At 37.3% G+C, this 19,883-nt stretch overlaps 1 protein-coding gene across 1 annotated transcript in view; it reads right to left on the bottom strand.

The window, feature by feature from the left end:
- Window positions 1–5,119: 5,119 nt before the first annotated feature.
- The window catches only part of MKLN1 (muskelin 1), a 202,018-nt gene continuing 187,254 nt past the window's right edge, over window positions 5,120–19,883 (bottom strand). The window contains exons 17-18 of the mRNA XM_052638533.1: window positions 10,814–10,868; window positions 5,120–5,459 (exon numbers count right to left, since the gene is read on the bottom strand). Coding sequence (XP_052494493.1) covers window positions 5,338–5,459; window positions 10,814–10,868 — 177 coding nt within the window. The 3' untranslated portion in view covers window positions 5,120–5,337. The remainder of the gene's footprint in view (window positions 5,460–10,813; window positions 10,869–19,883) is intronic.

Raw genomic sequence — 19,883 nt, 5'->3', positions numbered from 1 at the left:
AATTTTTATTTATTTTTTTGGTCACATCAAGAGGCACGTGGGATCTTAGTTCCCTGACCAAGGATTGATCTGCACCCTCTGCACTGGAAGTGTGGAATCCTAAACACTAGACCACCAGGAAGTCCCTGTACTATTTTAAGTAAAAAAAAAACAAACAAAAAACAAGAATGAATACCAATCATTTCATGGCAATTAAAGCTATTCCTGATATTCAATTATCTCAGAAATTGAAAGTCAACTCAACACAAAATTCAGCTTTAGCAGAAAAGCAATGCTACTCAGGGGAGGTAAGAATAGGGGACTGAAAGTTGCTCAGTGTCCGACTCTGCGACCCCATGGACTATACCATGGAATTCTTCAGGCCAGAATACTGGAGTGGGTAGCCTTTCCCTTCTCCAAAGGATCTTCCCAACCCAGGGATCGAATCCAGGTCCCCAGCATTGCAGGTGGATTCTTTACCAGCTGAGCCACAAGGGAAGCCCAAGAATTCTGGAGTGGGTAGCCTATCCCTTCTCCAGGGGATCTTCCCGATCCAGGAATCGAACTGGGGTCTCCTGCATTGCAGGCAGATTCTTTACCAGTTGAGCTACGAAGGAGGCTCTAAGAATAGGGGGAAAGAGGCAAAGAAATACAAAGACAACAGGCAAATGAAAATTCTGGTGATGTGCTAAATTCCATGAGCTTTGCTATGAAACTTGCACCTCATCTCTAGTATAACTATACTTCTTAGTGCCAGGCAAAGCAACACTGGCTCTTCCATTAAAAGAATGCTATAAGCTATAAGCCATATTACTATCCCCCAAATGAAAATAATTCAAGCATTTTTATAGCAGTGTCTGGACATTATAAATTCTTTAATAACATACAATTTTAAATTTCACTAATCTATTGTCATTATCAAGGATAAAAGAGCATGTTTGCTTCAGAATGATTTTGAAAACCCAGGAAGTCTAGGGCTAAAAAAGCCCCGAATAAAGTTATAATCACTAAGAAAAATAATGGAAGCACAATTCATAGTATTTGGGGGATAGGAAGAAATCAAGGCTTAAAAATTATGTATAAATAAAATCTCTTAAGACAGCATTTTTTTTTTTTAAATAAAAAGAACATTTGGTGAAGAAATCAATTAACTGTAGTTATGAGTCCTCCCTGTCAAAACAAACAGTGCTGACTGACATCATTCAGCTGATCTAGCTGGCTCCTAATTATTTCAACCAACATCAAAATTTCCACCTTCAACTGAATTACCTCCAGATTAGAAGTTTGGGGCACCCATATCATTTCAGCATTAATACAAACCACAGGGAGATGTAGGCCATAGTCAAAAATCACAAAAGAATAATGCTATTTGACTAATAAGGAATACAAAAAATTTGAGTCAAAGAACCTGAAGACCTAATCTACAACTACTGTTATATACAGACTCTCTCTGATTACTCCTCTAACAACTATAAACTTTTTCTAAGAAGCCTGTGTATCTTAGATTAAGGACTATCTTAAGAATTTAAAACATAGTTAAAGTTCAGGCTAGAATTTCTGCAAAAGTTTGAAACTGCATGTGCTAAGTCGCTTCAATCGTGTCTGACTCTTTGCAATCCTATGTATTGTAGCTCTCCAGGCTCTTCTGTCCATGGGATTCTCCAGGCAAGAATACTGGAGTGGGTTGCCAATTCCTTCTCCAGGGGGTCTTCCCGACCCAGGGACTGAACCTGCATCTCATGTGTCTCCTGCATTGCAGGCAGATTCTTTACCACTGAGCGACTGGGATATGAATGGGTATTGTTTGAGAGGAAAAAAAAAAAAAGATTACAAAGGGTATATTTCTTAAAAGCCAGATGATGTTGTTTAAAGTACACATTGCATGATCCTCTCCCATAGAAATAATTTCAAACCATAATTCTCAACTGCTTTGTAACACCCTACCAGCTAAAGAGGTAGCATGACATTCAGCTAGGAAATAACCAAATGACCCACAGTTACCTAATGAATTTTATCTTGTGTTAAGAATAATTATAGGGTAACTCCTTACATGACAGAGTTTAATTCAGAAAACAAAATCAGAACCATACTGCTTTATAAGTGCGTTTGAGCCATTAAGTATTATTCACAATCTCTCATTGTGTCTCAAACTAGTTTCTGTTTATATATTAAATTTTAAAACTGTTTTATTACCTGAAACTCTATTAATGTATCTCTAAATAGCACTTTTAAGGCAGATGTGAAGAGATTCACTAGAAAGATAAGTTGGCAAATCATTTATGTTCAAGACATATTTCACAGATGAATGTAGTTTTACAATCTTAAAACACTGAGCTCTAAACCCAACATGCTTTTCTGTGATCAATCAGTGTATTAACTTTCTAATGTTTTCTATCAGTTTTAAAGAAAACCAGGTCTAAAAGACAATCTTGCTAAAGGTTAATACTGTCAGCTTTAGCACAGAGCTAGGCACCCAAGTCTCAATTCCTTTGCTTTACAGGAGGCCAATACATGTGAATCAATCAGGTTGGCCACATGAGGTCTCTGTCATTCCACAAGATCCAAGTGCATTTTGGAAGTATCTTACAAATCAGATAATTATCACGAGGTACAATCACTGAAAATAGTGTTAGAGCCTAGTCTATTTCTAGTTTAAATTATTTCTAGTTTATTATTCTGGAATAATATATTCCAGTGGAAAAAGGAGAATGGGGATGAGGTTGAAGTTAGGGGTAATGAATCTGAGCAAACTGTACTCCACTAACGAATGCATCTAAAACCAGGGTGTCTCAACTGGGGGCTCACTAAGCTAGGATAAAAGAATTTTTAAGTAGTAAAGCATAGATATTTGGCTACCTGAACAATGTATATAAATACCAAATTAGATTAAATTGTATAATATACTACTAGAATACTTGGAAATATATGTAGCTTTTCACTAAATATATAAACAAGTTATACATCAGGGTTCGGATGTCAAAAGTGAGCAGAGTGTCAATCTTGGTGGGTATAATGAAGCCCTACATTCTCCTGCAATCATTCCCAGCACTGCCCCAGGGTACAAATTCTGATTTACCTAGTCAATAACTTCCTAAATACAGTCTATGTCACTTAAGCAACACTAAATGGTTTGCTATGACTCAATCCTATTTCAACACATTAGTGAAAAATATATATATAAGTGAAAAAAAAAGAGAAAAGGTTTCACTTAAAGTGAGGAAAGATGAAATTAGAACAAGAATATTTAGAAAACAATCGGTAGAAAATCAGTTAGGGAAAAATAAAAGTAAACAAAATCACTGAGTGCAAGAACTAAGTTTCCTCCAAATACGGAATCTAAAGAACTAAAGGAAAAAAATGGCCAAAAAAAAGGGGGGGGGGGGCGCGGACCACCATAATAAAATAATTATCCTCCAATTAAAATAAATAAATTAATTAAAAAATAAATGGTGGAGGGCAGCAGAATTTCATTTGGTTATTGTCTTTAAAAGTGCCAGAATTCACAGTGAGTAAAACTAGAGCTTTTAAATTTAGAGACTCTTTCCAAGTTCTTTCCTATCAACTTACTGATTTGTACTTGATTCCACAAAAAGACTTCAACAGATTATAATATTAGCGATAATGTTTTATGTTCTTGACTGTCACTGAGGGAAATCTTTTAAGTAGTAAGTAGATTCTACTTGCTCACCTGTAAAGTCAATGGGTTATTCTGCTGCTACATAGTTAGGTACTTCCTGAATTATGTATCCTTCATAAATCTAATTGTTTTATAAATCACTACTGATTGCTTTGGAATGCTTGAAAAGCCAAGGATCCCAAGATTCAAAGCTAGGAGTAGGAGAGATATATTTTTATCCATCTCCAAAAGATGAGAAACCATGCAGTAATGACTGACTGAAGAGGGATTGCGAAGTCTCATTCCTCTACATGAGACTTTTCGAAAGTGCAAATCAATTTCTTCTTTCTTTGGTGAGGCCTAACCTTGCTACTCGGGACATACTAAATTCTCTGAAGGCATTCACTTGGAAGAGTCACTGGACGGGTAGACATTTATTATACTTGGTCTGCTTTAAGCGTGGTGGGTGTCAGCTGCATACAGCATACTTCTTGGCCAGGTATAAGTTTCCTATGCTGCATTCCAGAGCACCTCAAGGAATACATGTCTCCAGTCTCCCCAACAAAAGGAACTGTGGAACTGCCTTTCTTCTAGTTAAATAAAAAAATATTTGCACCACTATTTTTCTTTTTCTCTGTTAAAAAAAGCCTGGTCTATGTGTTATTTGAAATGCCTGTCAGTTGTAGTCCACTGGACTACAAACCATTATTCTTTAAAATATCAGTATATAGAAGCAGACGTAGGGAGCTAATGTGTATGGAAATAATGCAGCTCTGAAACCCATTATCCCAAATGGAAACGCTACAAAGAGACAGCATTTATAGGAAGAAATTGACAGCATACAGGAAGAAACTGAAGCTCTGGCCTTGAACAGCTCTGCCACGGGAAGGAGTTGTTTTCTTCCAGAATTACTTCAACAGTATCAATGAACGTATCAGTCGCAACCAGAATCCTCCTGCTGGTAATTTTGAGAATGGCTCTTAAAGGTTCTGAAGTATATTCTCTCCTTGGTTTAAGGTTTCTGTGACTCAAAGTTTTGTAATAATCACTATAAAATATATCATTATAGGAACACTATATACCAATCTCAGATAAGTGCGTGGGTCAATCTCAGGTTTTGCCTTTTAGTTCTATGACAAGGAGCCCTCTGTCCCTCCCACTGTTTAATGTAATACAAGACTCTAGTCAACAAAGACACATATATCACTTAAACATACAGCAACTGCCCTACAGAACTATATACTGTTAAGAATGAAGTAAAGAGGTAACAGATGATATAAATCACTTACAAGCAGTTGGGTGATGCAAGGTTAAGTGAAATGGGAAGAAAAAAAGAAAGAAAGGGCAAAACAAGCCAACAACAAAATCCAAATCCTTGTAGCACTGAGTCCATGAACAGGGCTTACTTGTCCCAATTTTAGAAAAATGAAATAAAAATCACTGCCTGATTATTTTTTTCTTTTATACTCATGAATTCTTAAAAGTTAAAGTAAGAAAAAATATATATTTAATGGAAAGTATATACCAATTTTACTTTATTAGCCTAATTTAGGAATGGGATGAGGACGACGGGGTCAAGATCAGGTGTGAAGGAAGAGGGTTAAAACTTGTGACAGCAAAGATCCCTTCAAAACTCTGGTGCAGTCCTCAGTCACTGTAGCCTAACTGTCAGTCAACAGAGCTGAAATCCAGAATACCAAAAGCAGACTCCTGTGCTCCAGTTCTGTCCAGGGGCTCTTCAGTCACAGTGTGATGAGGTCCACCAGGTTGCCTTTAGGAGGAGTCATGCTGTCAGGAAAGAAATTTACTAAGGTGTCAAAGAGCTGAGTTCTTTGAGCATAGGTGTGATCCACGTCCGAAAAGCCTGGTGAAAGAGAGATAACAAAGAAACTCAGCCACTGTGTTTAACGCTCTACACATAACAGTAAAGCTAGTTGACAAAAGCAGCAATGTATAATGGAAAAATCAAAACCAAATCAGGCTTTGAAACTAGAGAGCGATGGGCTCTGATTCCAGTTCTGCGACACAGCAATGGTATGATCTTACGTAAAGTAAGCAGCCTTTCTACAACTGTTTCCTCAGCTACAAATCTGTGATAATCCTGTTTATGTCATAACTTTCACCGTGCAGATTAAATGCAATTATCTGAATACCATCCAGCAGAATGATTAGTATTTTAGTAACTAATATTGATTTCTCTTCCTTTCCTTGAAAGCATTTTCCTTTTCTGGTCCACTGAGGAATTTTCATTTCTCTTTTCTTTTTAATGCTTTTGGCCACTAAAATTGTTTTGATAATAAAAATCTAATAATATTAAAGGGGTCTTTAGAAAGTAGTGGGCTTCCCTTGTAGCTAGCTCAGTCAGTAAAGAATCTGCCTGCAGTGCAGGAGACCAGGGTTCGATCCCTGGGTTGGGAAGATCCCTTGGAGAAGGAAATGGCAACCCACTCCAGCATTCTTGCCTGGAAGATCCCATGGACAGAGGAGCCTGTTGGGCTGCAGTCCATGGGGTCACAAAGAGTTGGGCATGACTGTGCGACTAACACTTACACTTACTTAGAAAGCAGTATAAAATCATTATGCCACTGACAGCTGGAAGAAGTCTCAAAGAACTGAGTGAAAATTCAGATAATCTAGAAGAATGTCCTTCCAGAGGATGGAAGCAACGTTTTTTATTTTTTTAAATTTATTTTTAATTGGAGGGTTATTGCTTTACAATGTTGCGTTGGTTTCTGCCATACAACAACAAGCATCAGCTGGAACTATACATATATCTCCTCTCTCTTGTGCTTCCTGCCCCGCACCCCCATCCCAGCCCTCTAGGTCATCACAGAGCACCAAGTTGAGCTCCCTGTGCCATACAGCAGCCTCCCAATAGCTAGCTGTTTCACACACTGCACTGCACATATGTCAGTGCTACCCTCTCGTATCATGTCCACGGGTCTGCTCTCTAAGTCTATGTCTCTATTCTTGCACCGCAAATAGGGTTATCAGTACTATTTTTCAAGATTCCATATACGTGTATTAATATACGATAACTGTTTTGTCTCTTTCTGATCTACTCCATTACTTTTTGAGTACCTCCTCACTTTCTGGCACAGTAGGACCTCCAAGCTTATCTTTACACAGCTTTGGAATCTATCATTTTCCCTAACAGTTCTAATTCCTTTTAGTGGCAAATGATATTTACAAACCAAGATCAGTGGTGCTGTTTCTAGGACTATATATATGCACACATATAATACGCATATCTCTTTTAAAAGGAATAAAATCATTAGTCCATGCTTTTACTGCTAATTTGTTTTTTAAGGAACCTCACAGGATTCTTCCTCTCCTTATTTCATTCCATATTTATATCTCCTTTCTCCTACTAGGGAAACCATCTCTCTCAGCAATACCATCGTATGTATTCATTTGCTCAACCTAAAACACACACAAAAGAAGTTCCAGAATTACTATACCCCAATCAGTACCAGTAAAATTCAAGATTTCCTTGCTTTTGCTATCTTTAGAATATACTTCACTTAGAGTATACAGTTTAAGCTGTACTTAAAAGACTTTATTCTCTTTTTTCCCCTATTGTCTGATTATGTCACAAATTCAATAAACATGTCTGTTTCTGCTCACATTCAACTTCAGGGCATTCTCCACCTTTGCTTCATTTGTAAGAATGTTGTGGTGTAAGAATGTTGTGGTGTATTGTATTTTTAAGAGAGGACATTGATTCTGTGGTAGTACTTATAATATCATTGTCATGAGATCAAATGATATGGGAGGGAAGGAAATAAACAGAGTCTCCTACTACCTGCTAGGTTCTTCATGTATGACCACATTTCACTGTCACAAAAATCATATGAAGCAGTTACCATAAACTCCAATTTCAGATGAGACACTTAAGAGAGATTCATTCATTCAATAATGTATCACAGTTGCAGAGGTAAGAGAATGGAGTGTGAACCCATGTCTGTCTGACTCTAAAGCTCATTTATTTATTTTTATCAAGTATCTGAGTACTTATTAAATAGAAAACCTATTTTTTATTTTTATTCACCATTTACCAATAAGGAACGTGGAATTTACACTATCATTAGATGAATGGTTAAATTATGGTAGATCCCTATTATGGGACATTGTGTATCACTTACAAATACGATAAATCTAGTATAGTTTCACATAAGCATCTCCAAGCCACATTGTTAAATTTTAAAGAGTTATGTGGAGAATACACATTTTTATATTACATAATAAATAGAACCAGAACACATAAAACCAAACATCTGTGTGTGTGTGTGTACACGTATACAGTTGATCCTCATTATTCACAGATTTCATATTTGTGCGTTTGTCTACCTATTAAATTTGTAATCCCTAAATCAGTATTGTGCCACTTTTGTGGTCAATCACAGACAGGCACCAAGTGGCAAAAAAACCTCAGCTGCCACATGTAACTATACGTTCTCAACTGAGGTCAAACTAGGTAGTGCTCTGCCCACTTGTTTCAGCTCTCAGACTATAAACAAGTGCTCTTTTCATCTACATGGTCTCATGTTCTTCACATTTTGTGTTTTCTGTTGGTGACTTCACTGCTTAAAATGCCCCCCAAGTGAGGTGCTGAAGTGATGGCTAGTGTTTCTAAGTGCAAGAAGGCTGTGATGTACTTTATGAAGAAAATACGTGTTAGATAAGCTTTGCTCAGGGTGAGATACAGTGCTATTGGCATGAGTTCAATGTTAATGAATCAATAGTATAAATATGTAAGTAAGGTATGTTCCTGCTGTAGCAAAACACCATTATGTATTAATTAGTTGAAAAAATTCTGTGACAAGAGGCTTGAAGGACCCTAACTCTGTATTTTCCATAGGAGCAATGGGTCAGTATTAAACAAATTCAGGGTTACAGGTAACTGTATAGAATATTATTGTGAATTGTGGGAATCAACTCTATCTATATGCCTGTGTGTAAAGATCTGCCAAATGCAAGCAGTCACACTTGAAGGAAGGAAACAGAGATTGAGGGAAGTTGTTCAAAGACAACCTGAATATTAAAAAAAGAACTCAAACCCTTTAAAATGTGTGGGGCTCCGGGAAACTCAGCAACATTACTACATAAATGGTAGTGACAGGACAAAACGGCTGTATTGATTTTAACTTTCATGTTCTTAAAACATACCTTGCTGAAAATATGCTTTTAAAATTAGCTAAAAGTCAGAAGTCAAGCTTCAAAGTGTGCACAGCCATAGCCACAGCAGCCTAAGCTAAAGATCCTCAAAGGTTATTTTTCTCCGAAGTCAGTCATTTTTCAAAACTAAGACAATGCCAGCAGTTTGTAAACCATTTTCCATCTTTCTAAATTTTTAAATTACAAATAACATTAGCAAATACTTTTTAATTCTGAGAGGTTAAGATAAACTGGATGAATTCTGAAGGAAGTCAGAAATTTTAGTTGAGCCAATTTTGTGGGTAACAATTTAGAAAATGAAAGTTAATTATACATGAAAAGTGTACACATCCATACATTAAAAAAAATAACCCACAAGATTTAAATTCTAAGTGGAGTGAAGGTAAAACAATCAGATATAAAATGAACGAGAACCAGGAACTCTAAATAGGCATGAAACCTTATGAAAAAGACTTTTTAAAACAAATGTCAAATTTCTCTTTATGAAAATTGGCATATAGCCTGAATTTACTCCATATTCAAATTACCAGTGTTACAAAGCTTACATTTATAAGGCAGGTAACAGAAGTGGTACTCTAAATAGAACACTTACTAAGCATTTCATTTTGCTATTTTCAAGAATACTTAATTCTCTCAATAACCTGAGGTCACTACTCTGCTTACCTTCATTTTACAGATGAAGAAATTAATGATTCATGATTAGAAAGGTGACTTGTTCAAAGTCACTTTTAAAATTGGCAAGTAGCAAAGCTGATATCTAAACCTAGATTCTGACCTTTAACCACTATACTACACTCTTCCAGAGCTCTTAACTACTACACTGCTTCCCTTCAGACAAGGTAGGAAACAAAACTCCACAGAAAATTTCCCTTTTTGTATTTATTTCTGTTGTGTCTGTACTGATCTCAGTGTATCTAAGGTCTGTTTAGAATCTAAGTAAAACAAACTGTTCCTGACAAAGTATATTAGCTGACAGTGAATAGACCAAAGGAAAGAGTTAAGCTAAAGGTAAAATATTTGCTGACAATAGTTTAATATATTTAAATGACTGCCAAGAAATTCTTGTTCTAAAGGCTAAATATAAGTCAGCCAGAGACATTTTAGTGCTATCTACCATTAAAATAAATGGCTCTGGGCTGCGGTATTCATACATAACAAGGCATGCATTCACTCAAACTCAATATCTATGTGCCAGGCTCCCAGTTTGTCTATCACTAAATCCATTTCAAAAGATAAAATTCAAAAGGGCATGAACTTTCTAAAATAATGCATATAACTAGACTCTATCTCAGGGTTGAGATTCCTAACAACCTGAATACACTTAAAAAAAAATTTTTTTTTAACTAGTTTATTTATTTATGGCTCTGCTGGGTCTTTGTTGCTGTGTGTGGGGGGCCTTCTCTAGTTGGGGCGAGCCAGGGCTACTCTTCACTGCATTGCACAGGCTTCTCCTTGCGGTAGCTTCTCTTGCTGTAGAGCAAGGGTTCGAGAGTGCAGGCCCAGTAGTTGTGGTGTGTGGGCTTAGTTGCCCCACAGCATGTGGAATCTTCCTGGACCAGGGATCGAATCCATGTCCCTTGCATTGCAAGGCAGATTCTTTACCACTGGACTGCCAGGGAAGTCCTTTTTAAAAAGCCTTTCAGTGTGTGGAATGGTGGTAAACCATTATGTCAATTTTTAGAAGAACCTTCTGAAGTTATGTTTTATAGCAGTCCTCTCGCCTTGTGGTGGAATGTTAACTCATGGTAAGTATATCAGTAATACAGTCTGCATTCCAAAACAATGGTACACAAATTATTTTGACCAGGCTTCTGTGCCGTCTATTTGCATAATAACCCAGCGACTGGTGTAACAGGAACTGCAAACTGACCCATGAACTGGGAACTGATGCCAGTTATCAAAAATTTTTTGCATGTTACCTTGAGACCTGTTTCATTTGTTTGGATGACATCTCATCTATTGTTTCATTTTGAAGAAATCAAAATCAAACCTCCCCAATGCTAGGGCATATGGCCAGATAAAGTACACTGCAATACTTACCTAAAGCTGTGAAATCTGAACCAGATTTAAATAGAGCTGAAGCTAGGAGCTGAAACTGTGGGGAAAAAAAGAAAGCAAATTAGCTTAGCTAGGAACTGCAGTGTCAGTCACTCAGTCGTGTCCGACTCTTTGCGACCCCATGGAGCCTGCCAGGCTCCTCCATCCATGGGTTTTCCTAGGCAAGGATACTGGAGTAGGTTGCCATTTCCTTCTCCAAGCTAGGTAAGCACACTGGAGAAAAAAAATTCCTATAATTTCAACCATTTATTGGTTACTGGATGTCTCTCCATATGTATTGCTTAGGTCTATTTACCAAACAGAAAGACTGAAGGCGGGAGGAGGGGACAACAGAGGATGAGATTGTTGGATGGCATCATCGACTCAATGGACATGAGCTTGGGTAAGCTCTGAGAGTAGGTGATGGACAGGGAAGCCTGGCATGCTGCAGTCCATGAGGTCACAAAGAGTCGGACACGACTGAGCGACTGAACTGTACCGAACTGATTCACCACCAAATAGTGGAAAGAAGAACATTGTATTTAGATTAAAGAACATGCTAAATGTTTTTACTGGACTCTCTTATCATTTTTCAAAATACTAGACTAAGTCCTGGAATTATTTTATTTTAAAAATATATTAAAGTATGTACTTGTTAACAAACAATTTAGTCCCTAGTACTGTCTTCAGTCGTGTCTGATTCTGTTGGAGTCCCCTGGACTATAGCCCACCAGGCTCCTAAGGAACAAGAGGTCAACTGAAATAAAAAATTACTGCTACCATGTGATCCAATAATTTCACTCCTGAGTACATATATACAAAGAAAATGAAAACATTAATTGGAAAAGATACATACACTCTGATGTTTCATAGTACCATTATTTACAATAGCTTGATATGGAAGCAACCTAACTGTCCATAAACAGATGCATGGATAAAAATGTGGTATGTATATACACATCCACACCCACAACCCCCTACACACTGGAATACTACTCAGCAATAAAAAAGAAAAAAATTCTGCCATTTGCAACAACATGGATGGAGCTGGACGGTGTTATGCTAAGTGAAGTAAGTCAAACAGAGAACAATAAATACTGGATGTCAACATTTACATATAGCAACTAAAAAATAAATGAATGAATAAAACAAAAGAAAAACAGACTCACAAACAGAACAAAATAGTGGTTACCAATGGGAACACAGAAAGGGTAGGGGTGAAACAAGGGTAAGATTAAGAGGTACAAACTACTATATATATAAAAACTAGACACAAAGATATATTATACAGTACAGGGAATATAGCCAGTATCTTACAATAAATCTAAATGGAGTATAATCTGTAAAATACTGAATCACTATGTTATACATCTGAAACTAATACAATATTATAAATCAACTATACTTTGATTAAAAGAAAAAGAAAATTACTTATGTGGGAATCTATCATAGAGAGATTGATGCCCAAAATACAGTTACTGAACTTTAGGGATGGCTTAAACATAATATAAATTACAACTTAGACTGGTATTCCATGGTATGTATAATTGTAGTATTATATAATTATATAATTTTAAAGGCTCAAAGTGAAAAAATGTTGTGTTGATTAGATTCTCAGATTAGTCAGTCAGTTTAAATCAGACAATGTAGCTGAATGACGACAAAACAAAATAAGACGAAACTATTGCACTGGGGTACTTTTAACAAATTGGTAAACAAAAATTTAGGCTTCCCTGGTGTCTCAGACGGTAAAGAATTCGCCTGCAGTGCAGGAGACTTGGGTTTGATCCCTGGGTTGGGAAGATCCCTTGGAGGGCATGGCAACCCACTCCAGTATTCCTGCCTGGAGAATCCCCATGGGCAGAGGAGCCTGGTGGGCTACAGTCCATGGGGTGGAAAATATGGACATGACTGAGCGACTAAGCACATAAGATAAAAATTTAGGAGAACTATTGATATTTATCTTGACTGAGGATCCTGGAAAACAGGTCAGGTAAAGGTCAAATAGAATCTCAACAGAGTTACTTGACACTTTGCAAAGCTTGAGCCACTGATTCCTCAGGATGAATTTCACACTTATTCTTGTAGCCTTTAAAATTTCAGCTATCAGTCACCTGATTAATCATCCTTTGAATGTAAGAAACTGGACAAATAATCCAGAAGCAACTAAGCAAGAGTTAGAGGGGGAAAAGGGGTATAAAAGGAAGAGTTACAAATATATGAAACTTCTTCATGTATTTTGGGTATCAGTACTGTGTCAGACATATCTACTACAAATATTATCTGGTCTGTGCCTTGTCTATTTTTTTTTACTGCACCGTTTAGCTTCTGGGATATTAGTTCCTTCAGCCAGGGATCGAACCCAGGCCCTCTGCCATGAAAGTGGGAAGTCCCAACCACTGGACCACCAGGGAATTCCCTTTTATCTTTAAAAAAAATTTTTTTGACAAAGTCATTTAATGAGTAGAAATTTTAATTGTGTTGAAGTTCAATTTGTCAAGTTTTCTCTTTATGATTAGTGCCTTGATGTCATATCCAAGAAAGCTTTGCTTATCTCAAGGTGGTGAAGATAATCTGTTTTCTTCTTTTAGTTAGTTAGTTTAGTCGCCCAGTCATGTCCAACTCTTTGCGACCCCATGAATTGCAGCACGCCAGGCCTCTCTGTCCATCATCAACTCCTGGAGTTCACCCACACTCACGTCCATCGAGTCAGTGATGCCATTCAGCCATCTCATCCTCTGTCATCCCCTTCTCCTCCTGCCCCCAATCCCTCCCAGCATCAGAGTCTTTTCCAACGAGTCAACTCTTCGCATGAGGTGGCCAAAGTACTGGAGTTTCAGCTTTAGCATCATTCCTTCCAAAGAAAGCCCAGGGCTGATCTTCAGAATGGACTGGTTGGATCTCCTTGCAGTCCAGGGGACTCTCAAGAGTCTTCGCCAACACTACAGTTCAAAAGCATCAATTCTTCAGCACTCAGTTTTCTTCACAGTCCAACTCTCACATCCATACATGACCACAGGAAAAACCATAGCCTTAACTAGACAGACCTTAGTTGACAAAGTAATGTCTCTGCTTTTGAATATACTATCTAGGTTGGTCATAACTTTCCTTCCAAGGAGTAGGCGTCTTTTAATTTCAAGGCTGCAGTCACCATCTGCAGTGATTTTGGAGCCCCCCCCAAATAAAGTCTGACACTGTTTCCCCATCTATTTCCCATGAAGTGATGGGACCAGATGCCATGATCTTCGTTTTCTGAATGTTGAGCTTTAAGCCAACTTTTTCACTCTCCTCTTTCACTTTCATCAAGAGGCTTTTGAGGTCCTCTTCACTTTCTGCCATAAGGGTGGTATCATCTGCATATCTGAGGTGATTGAGATTTCTCCCGGCAATCTTGATTCCAGCTTGTGCTTCTTGCAGCCCAGCATTTCTCATGATGTACTCGGCATAGAAGTTAAATAAGCAGGGTGACAATATACAGCCTTGACGTACTCCTTTTCCTATCTGGAACCAGTCGGTTGTTCCATGTCCAATTCTAACTGTTGCTTCCTGACCTGCATATAGGTTTCCCAAGAGCCAGGTCAAGTGGTCTGTTATTCCCAGCTCTTTCAGAATTTTTCACAGTTTATTGTGATCCACACAATCAAAGGCTTTGGCATAGTCAATAAAGCAGAAATACATGTTTTTCTGGAACTCTCTTGCTTTTTCCATGATCCAGCAGATGTTGGCAATTTGATCTCTGGTTTCTCTGCCTTTTCTAAAACCAGCTTGAACATCAGGAAGTTCACAGTTCACGTATTGCTGAAGTCTGGCTTGGAGAATTTTGAGCATTACTTTACTAGCGTGTGAGATGAGTGCAATTGTGCGGTAGTTTGAGCATTCTTTGGCATTGCCTTTCTTTGGGATTGGAATGAAAACTGACCTTTTCCAGTCCTGTGGTCACTGCTGAGTTTTCCAAATGTGCTGGCATATTGAGTGCAGCACTTTCACAGCATCATCTTTCAGGATTTGAAAGATTTTCTTCTTAAGGATGGACTATTTTGGGTTTTATATTTAGATCCATAATCCATCTTAATTTTTGTGTTAAGAGTGAAACAGGGGTTGAGATATCCATCTATTTAGCATCATTTGTTAAAAGGACTTTCTTTTCTCTATTGAACTTGATGCTTTGGTTAAAAAAAAAAAATCAACTGACTGCATATGTAGGAGTCTATTTCTGAATGTATTCTGTTCTTTTGATCTATTTTTCCATCCTTAAGGCAATACCATACCCCTGCGATTACTATGGCTCTATACAGAGCCCTGAATTCAGGTAGTAAGTATGAGACCGTCAACTTTTTTTTCAAGATTATTTTAGCTAGTCCAGAGTCTTCACATTTCCACTGAATTTTAGAAGTTGGGATACTAACAGAAACTGCAGTTTAAATTGGTTTAAATTATAAACCAATTTGGGGAGAATGGGCATCTCAACACTTTTACAGTCTTTCAAACCATAAATGTGGTTTATTTCTCCATTTATTCAGGTGTTGTTTAATTTCTTTTAATTACTTACTTCTGTATATTTGATTATGATATTAATATAAAAATTTTAAATTTTTCATTCTCTTTTTTTTTTGAAGCAAGGAAAATGACTTTATTTGGAAAGCCATGTGACCAAGAAGATGGCAGGTTAGCACCTCAAAATACTCATCTTATCAGGGTCTGGATGCCAGGTTCTTTTTTATAGATCAGAGAGAAAAAAGCAGTGAGGAACTAAAGTGAAAAGGCAAAGAGAGTAAATAGTTCATTTCTAAGTGCTCATTGCTAGTATAACATTGGAACTGCTTTTTAATTCTATTGGCCTTGTATTCTGTAAGCTCGTTGAATTCAGTTATCTTAGTATATCTTTTGTAGACTGCACGATGTTTTCTATGTACACAATAACATCATCGAAAGATGCAAACGGTTTCACTTGCTCCTTTTAAATCTATATGCTGTTTCTTTCTTTTCTTATTGCACTAGCTAGTACTTCTGGCACAATACTGAATAGAGGTGTTGACAGCAGACATCTTTTCCTTGTCATAATCTTAACGGAGAGGGTTTAATGTTTTATAATGAAGTGTGGCACTAGCTGTATATTTTTCATAGATGCCCTTTATGAGGCTTATGATTTTTTTTTATTCCCAGTTTGTAAAGAATTTTTATAATGAATGGGTTTTGGATTCTGTCAGATGCTTTCTTCACTTATTGAGATGATCTATGGTTTTTCTCTTTCATTCTGCCAATGTGGTGAAATATAGTGACAGATTTTTAAAAGTTAAAACAACACTGTACTCTAGCATAAACCCCCCTTGGCCACTGTGCATTAGCCTTTTCATACTGCTGGATTCAAGTGGCTAAAACGTTCTTAAGAATTTTGTATCTACATTTACAAGGGGTATTGGTCTGCAATACTTCTTTGCTTCTAATGTCTCTTTTGAGTTTTCTTACCAGAGTTAAGCTGCTTCCTAAAAGGATTTAGAAACTGTTTTGTCTTCTTCTGATATCTAAGAATCTATACCAAATTGGCATTTTTTTCTTCCTTCAAAGTGTTGATAGAATTTAGTGATATAACCATCTAGCCCTAGCATTTCCTCTATTGGAAAGTTTTCAATTACAAATTCAACCTCTAATTCCTTAAGATTTTCTAATTCTTCTTGTTTTTGTAAGTTGTATCTTTAAAGAAATTTGTTCATTTTATCAAGCTGTTGAATTTGTTGACAAGTTGTTTATAATATTTCTGTAATATACTTTTAATGTACAGAGGCTTGTAATGATTTCCCCTTTTCATCTGTGATGTTGGTAATGTGTTTTCTTTATTTCTTTTCTTGATAAGTCTTGCTAGAGACTGACTAACTTTAGTTACTTTTTCATAGAACCAACATTTCACTTTTTACATTTTTTTATTATAATCCATTTTACTAATTTCCTATATTCTAAACACTTATTTGGGATTAATTTGTTCTTCTTTTCTAACTTCAAAGATGAAAGATAAACTTCATAGGCTCTATGTAGATGCAGGGGGAGGGACTGTTATTTTCACTATTCAATTAAGTAAGTAGCGCTGATATGTACTGGCCTAGAATTTTAACAGGTACCAAGCCTACTCCAGTACTCTTGCCTGGAGAATCCCATGGATGGAGGAGCCTGGTGGGCTATAGTCCATGGGGTCACTAAGAGTCAGACATGACTGAGCGACTTCACTTTCATTTTTCACTTTCATGCATTGGAGAAGGAAATGGCAACCCACTCCAGTGTTCTTGCCTGGAGAATCCCAGGGGTCGCACAGAGTCAGACACGACTGACGTGACTCAGCAACAGCAACAACAGCAACAAGTAGTAGTACAAAATCTAAATAAAGTCAGACCTCTCCCTGCAACTCCAGACTTGAATATCCAACTCTCACTTCAACATCTCAAGTAGGCTATTTCATAGGCATCTCGAACTGAACACATGAAAAATTAAACTCCCAATTCGAGTCAGAAGTCTCCACCTTCTCATTTCATCTGACAGTAACTCCATCCTTTAGTTTTTCAGGCTCAATACTCTAGAGTCATTTCTTTCAACCCTATATCCAATCATAAAATGTTGTTGGTTCCACCTTTAAAAATATTGAGAATCAAAGCTATTTTACTCATCATTTCTATCATTACTATTCTGATCTGAGCAATATAATCCCCCTTGCTTAGATTTATACACTTCCCTCAGAGCTCTCTTTGCCTCCATCTGTGTTCCTTTTTAGTATATTTTGAATACAGTAATCAGTGTGACCTAATTAACACATAAAGCAGATTGTATCACTCCTCTGCATGCACAATACCCTGATCTGGCTCCCTATTCAGAGTAAAAACCAAAGTTCTAACAATGACTTACGAAGTTATTTATAATCTGTTCTGCCAATAGCTGTTCTTACCTCTCTGCTGCTGCTGCTGCTGCTAAGTCGTTTCAGTCATGTCCGACTCTGTGCGATCCCAGAGACAGCAGCCCACCAGGGTCCCCCGTCCCTGGGATTCTCCAGGCAAGAACTCTGGAGTGGGTTGCCATTTCCTTCTCCAATGCATGAAAGTGAAAAGTGAAAGTGAAGTCGCTCAGTCGTGTCCAACTGTTTGCGACCCCATGAACTGCAGCCTACCAGGCTCCTCCGTCCAAGGGATTTTCCACCCACCTCTCTGACCTCACCTCTAATTACTGTCTCCTTACCTCTATTCCAGCCACAAGGGGTGTCTCCTTGATGTTGTAAACAAAGCCAAATACTCTCATCGTAAGGTCTTTGTTCTAGCCCTCCTTTTGCTACGAATTACCTTCCCCAAACTATCTACTTAGATCACTCCCTCATAATTCTTCAACTTTCTGTGCACATCTGATTTCTAAATGAGGTCTACTATGATTACTCTACTTAATAGCCGCAACTGTCCAATTCTTACCCCTTATATTTTTAATTCTGTTTAACTTTTCTATAATCCTTATCGAATTCTAATGCACTATATTTGTTTATTTAATATGTTTATTGCTCCTCCCCACTAGCTTGTAAGTATCTCCTGGGCAAGTATCTTGTTTGGCTCACTGGTGTCTCTCATATGCCTGGCATATTGTAGAAACTCTACACATCTGTTAAATAAATGACACCAGTACTTCAGAAGCTCAGTAGAAGATAATTAATACAAAATGTGCAAAACTGCCTGAAAACTTGTTTTTCTCGTTCCTTCTTTATTATAGAACTCTCTCTAAAAAATGGTAGAATCAGTTTTAGGCAACCTTTTCTTGGCCCTTTCCTAGAAAAAAAATATAATTTTCATAAACTTTATTATAATCTCATCACCAATTTAGAATCCATGTTCTGGAGACTGAAGAAAGCAAAGAACCATTACTGGGTACATAGTTGACAGTCTACCAGCATTTTCCCACTAACAGGCACAATGATGATTCAAAAAAGGGGGAGAAAAATCTAAAAACCATTTTTGAAAGTGAAAGTCACTCAGTCATGTCCAACTCTTAGCGACCCCATGGAGTATACAGTCTATGGAATTCTCTAGCCCAGAATACCAGAGTGGGTAGTCTTTCCTTTCTTAAGGGGGTCTTCCCAACCCAGGGATTGAACCCAGGTCTCCTGCATTGCAGGTGGATTCTTTACCAGCTGAGCCACAAGGGAAGCCCAAGAATACTGGAGTGGGTAGTCTATCCCTTCTCCAGTGGCTCTTCCCAACCCAGGAATCGAACTGGGGTCTCCTGCACTGCAGGAGTATTCTTTACCAACTGAGCTATCAGGGAAGCCAATTGCTGATAAAATCATTTAACATTTTGTAAAACATACACAGAAAGCAAAACCAAGCTACTACAGAAAATGAACAGCAGTATAGGCCTTTTTCAATAAGGGGAATGATTTCTTACAAGGAAAAGTGAAGATCTACATGCCCCACTAACAAATACTGTAAGTACATATACATACTGGAGCTGTCACCAGGGATTTCTCTCCCCAAACAAAATCTGGCCACACATTTTTAAACAAAATAATAAACTTACAGATCAGCAATCCTCAATGTTTTAGATGTGTTTTCAGTTTTCCATTATAAAAGAGTAGACAGAGAAGAATCTTCGAGTGTGGGTATTGTTTTGAAAAAGTTTCTAAAGTGATTCTGATGCTGACACATACATGAATAAAAAGAATGACATCACTTTTTCCTAACTTCTACTCTATTTAAGAAATAGAATGGAAGTCTGTGGCATACAAAATCATAATTTGATAGTCTTCAGGAAAACAGAAACTCATCATCAAAATTCTTAGTATGACTATTTCAACTTGAGATACCTCCCTGTCCTGGTTTTTCCCATTAGCTTAGCTTTAAGAACAAACTGTCTGTTTTCTTTGGCCTACTTGCAGCTCACACAGCTGAAATTATTTACTTCGCAGTATTTTGTTTTGGTTTTTAAAAATAAGAGAAAAATGCGTGTTCCCGGATTATAGCCATTTTAGACAGAGTATAGTGAAAACACAAGAAAATCCATTTATCTCCCAAACATACAAGTCTAACAAAATGAACAATAATGCACTTTTCACAAC

This window comes from Budorcas taxicolor, chromosome 4 (genome assembly GCF_023091745.1).
Source record: "Budorcas taxicolor isolate Tak-1 chromosome 4, Takin1.1, whole genome shotgun sequence".
NCBI classification, from domain to species: Eukaryota; Metazoa; Chordata; class Mammalia; order Artiodactyla; family Bovidae; genus Budorcas; species Budorcas taxicolor.
The sequence above is the reverse complement of the archived record's forward strand: the minus strand, read 5'-3'. Positions and strand labels throughout refer to the sequence as shown.